At 53.4% G+C, this 3,560-nt stretch overlaps 1 protein-coding gene across 1 annotated transcript; it reads right to left on the bottom strand.

The window, feature by feature from the left end:
* Window positions 1–347: 347 nt before the first annotated feature.
* On the bottom strand, window positions 348–2,289 carry LOC125039444 (hornerin-like). The gene is made up of 2 exons (XM_047633423.1): window positions 672–2,289; window positions 348–367 (listed from the first exon to the last, which is right to left on the bottom strand). Exons 1-2 carry the CDS (start codon window positions 2,287–2,289, stop codon window positions 348–350), a joined length of 1,638 nt encoding a protein of 545 aa, XP_047489379.1.
* Window positions 2,290–3,560: the final 1,271 nt, after the last annotated feature.

Below are 3,560 nucleotides of genomic sequence, written 5' to 3'. Positions count from 1 at the left end.
TTCATTTGGTAATTAGAACAGTTATTAGAGTCATTAAAACATTTAAGTTTAGTTATTTCATGCTTAATATTCTGAAAAAAGCATACACATTAATGAAAAGAAATGAAACGAAAGGTCCCTGAACATACAATTTACACACTATATAAATAATTTTAATGGGACATTTAACAAACTCATTATCACAGTATATCTCAGCGTTTATAATGCCGATTAAATCACTCATTCCATTTAATAGTCTTCAGAAAACGCTAAGCAATCTTTTGGTATGAAATCATAAAATTTTGGGCATTGCATGACATGATACACGTGTAAGGGCTATTAAATTGATTAAGAATGCATGATTTAATCTAAGTCCTTTTACTGATAACTGTTATATTCACAGTTATATTTATACGTTTTTAAATTTATCAGTAAAACATGGGGTATAAAGCAATATATTTTAAATATACAAATGGCTCTTCATTTTAAACAGAATGACATGGATTTATTAATACAGTTATTAATTCAAATTGATATATGACTTAGGAGGGAATAAAAGAGAGAAAAAATGTTAATTTCGTCCTAGTTAGAGTATGAATTCCTACTGACGTATGATTTTAGAGGGAAAGGGAGAGGGCAACGAAAAGACAGGCGCCCTCGTTAGAGCGGGGGCGCGGCCGGGCAACACTCACCTTCCGTGGATTCTGCGTGGACGAGCTGTCTGGTGCTCCCGGAGGAGGACTGGTGCCGCGAGTGCTGGCCGTGGTGGGCGTGGTTGGCCCCGTGGCTGTGGTAGGCGTGGTTGTGGGAAGGGTGTGGGCTGTGGTCCGAGGCGTGCTGGTGGGTGTGGTTGGGGTGCGTCTGGCCGTCATGCCCCGGGTAGTGCTGCGGGGGCATGGGCGGGCGCGGGAGGGGCGGCGCCAGGCGGCCGTGGGCGTGCGGGTGGTGCTGGTCGTCGCGGGCGTAGTAGGCGTCGCGGTCGTGCCACTGGCCGGGGCCGCCGTTGTGGCCGCCCCATTGACTCATCTCGTCGTCCGTCTGGTTCTGCTCGTCCTTGGTGCCCTTGGCCTTGCGCCCCTTCTCCGACGCTCGCTTCTCGCCGCTCTTCCGACTCAGAGAATCGTACTTCCGCTCATCCTTCCCGCCGTACTGGCTGCTGTCGGACGCCCCTCCGGTGCTGAAGGAGACCTGCTGAGTGCTGCTGCTGCTGTGCCTGCTGCTGGCGCTGCCTCCCGCGTCGGGCACCTGCAGGCTCGACTTGCTGGAGCCCCTTCCGTCGGGCGCCTTGGGGAGGTCGTCGGCCAAGGAGAGCTCGGTCTGGCTGCCCTTGGTGCTGGTGAGCACGTGCGACGCCCTCGGCAGCGACGAGCTCCCCCGCTTCTCGAAGGCGTCGGAGCCCGAGAGGTCGGCCTTGTCGTCGGCGCCGTGGCTCCCGAAGGCCGCGAGGTTGCTGCGGCTGCCGCTCGTGTAGTTGGAGGCGGTGAGGCTGCTGCGACTCCCGCCGCCGTACTTGCCGGTGTTGGTGAGGATGCCCTTGGGCGGGGTCTCCGACGGGTACGACTTGCGCGTGCCGTAGATGTCACTCGAGCTGAGGTAGTCCTTGCTGCTGCTGCGCTTCAAGTTGTCGTGGCTCCGCGAGGAATACTCGGGCACGGACCGCGAGCTGTAGCCGTTGCTGATGCCGCCGTGGTCGAAGCTCTTGGGCTCTCGGTCGTCGTAGTCCTCAGCCGCCGACGGGTAGCTCCTGAGGCTCCGGTAGCCGTTCCCGTAGTCCCCCCTCGAGTTGCTCGTGTAGCTCCGCCGCTGGGAAGATCTGCCGCTTCCGTGAAGGTTCCGCTCGCTGCTGCGCTTTTCTACGGTCCTGTAGAGCGGCTCGACGGACGTGTTGCACGACGGCCGCTGGTAGTCCTGGTGCCTGCTGGAGTCCCTGGTGTAGGTGCCCCCCTGGGAGCGCCTCTGACCCTCTCCCAAGTGGTTTCGGAGTCCTCCCGAGGTAGATCCACTGAGCGCAGGACGAGCGGGAGACGAGGTGGCCGCGAGACTGTGTGTACTGGACCACTGGCCGGTCGCGAGCCGGGAAGTGTTGCGGCCGTTGAAGCCATACACGTTATCGTCCCCCCCCTCCTCCCCCATGTCGCCCCCCTCGTGGTACACCCCCACCCCGGCCACGTCACTCACACTGTAGATACCCCCCGTCAGCTGGCCGGGGTCCTCGTAGATGCCCCAGTCCGTCCGCATCCTGTAATCCTTGACAGGTGTTCTCTCGGCATAGGGGCTTTCCGGGTCCCTATAGCGCACCACACCTCGCATTCACACAAGCGCCTCCTGCCCCCCGACGCCCCTCCGACGACGCCCCTCCGACGACGCGAACCCCCGCTCCCGCTCTCCCGACGAAGGCGGCACTCACTCACCGCCCCATCTCGCGTGGCCTCGCCCAAGCACTAGCTGGTACACGCGATTAGCAACCTGCAACGAGGAGATAAGGAAGGTCAGATGCGGCTAGTTGAACGAGTGCGATGCTGTTCGTATGAAAGGAGAAAAAAAAAAAAAAAACAACAGCAGCTAAAAACAAATAATAGAAAATAAAAACGGGCACTGCTGTGGAAATGAAAAGTGTTGGATATTCTTGGAGGCGAGTGCGAAGATATGACTCGGTTTTGGGTTGGAAAATTGTTGCATATATCATCTGAAATATAACGGTCATCTACACACACACACACACACACACAGACACGTACACGTACACGTACACGTACACGTACACGTACACGTACACGTACACACACATACACATACACATACACACACACACACACACACACACACACACACACACAAGCACCACACACAAACACCACACACACACACACACACACGCAAACACACACACACATTAATACACCAATAATAACAAAAACCCACCTACATACACCTTCTCTCTCTCTCTCTTTCCCCTCTCTCTCTCTCTCTCTCTCTCTCTCTCTCTCTCGCTCTCGCTCTCTCTCTCGCTCTCTCTCTCTCTCTCTCTCTCTCTCTCTCTCTCTCTCTCTCTCTCTCTCTCTCTCTCTTTCTCTCTCTCTTTCTCTCTCTCTCTCTCTCTCGCTCTCTCTCTCTCTCTCTCTCTCTCTCTCATCTCTGCCGATACACATCTCTTCCTCTTTCACTTTTAATTAATCCCAATTTGTTCCCTCTCTCCTTTTATTCCTAGAACCAACAGGAGGAGGAATCTCTTGCAAAGGCGCTCGAGAACACTTAAATAAATCCTTTCCTCTACAGATCAATCTCAATCTCGATTTCATGAACTCGATTACATTATTTCGTCTCGTTCTCTAATTCAGTGGATGGAAAGGATTTAGGCGAATGGATGGGGAAACGGAGAGAGACTGGCTGATAATGCGTGTGAAGGAAGTGTGAGGGAATATTCCGATAGATCGAGTGGCAGGTTATAATTGGAGACTTGCTGCCCTACCGGGGGGGGGGGGGAGTTGGGGGGGGAGTCTTTATGCACGACGTACTAAGCGTAAATGGATTTATTTTTATCTATTCGATTATCTGTTTCCTTAAAGTTTGGTTGCTACACT

The sequence above is a fragment of the Penaeus chinensis genome, chromosome 1 (assembly GCF_019202785.1).
Source record: "Penaeus chinensis breed Huanghai No. 1 chromosome 1, ASM1920278v2, whole genome shotgun sequence".
Classification (NCBI taxonomy): Eukaryota; Metazoa; Arthropoda; class Malacostraca; order Decapoda; family Penaeidae; genus Penaeus; species Penaeus chinensis.
This window is presented reverse-complemented; position numbering and strand designations above follow the sequence as displayed.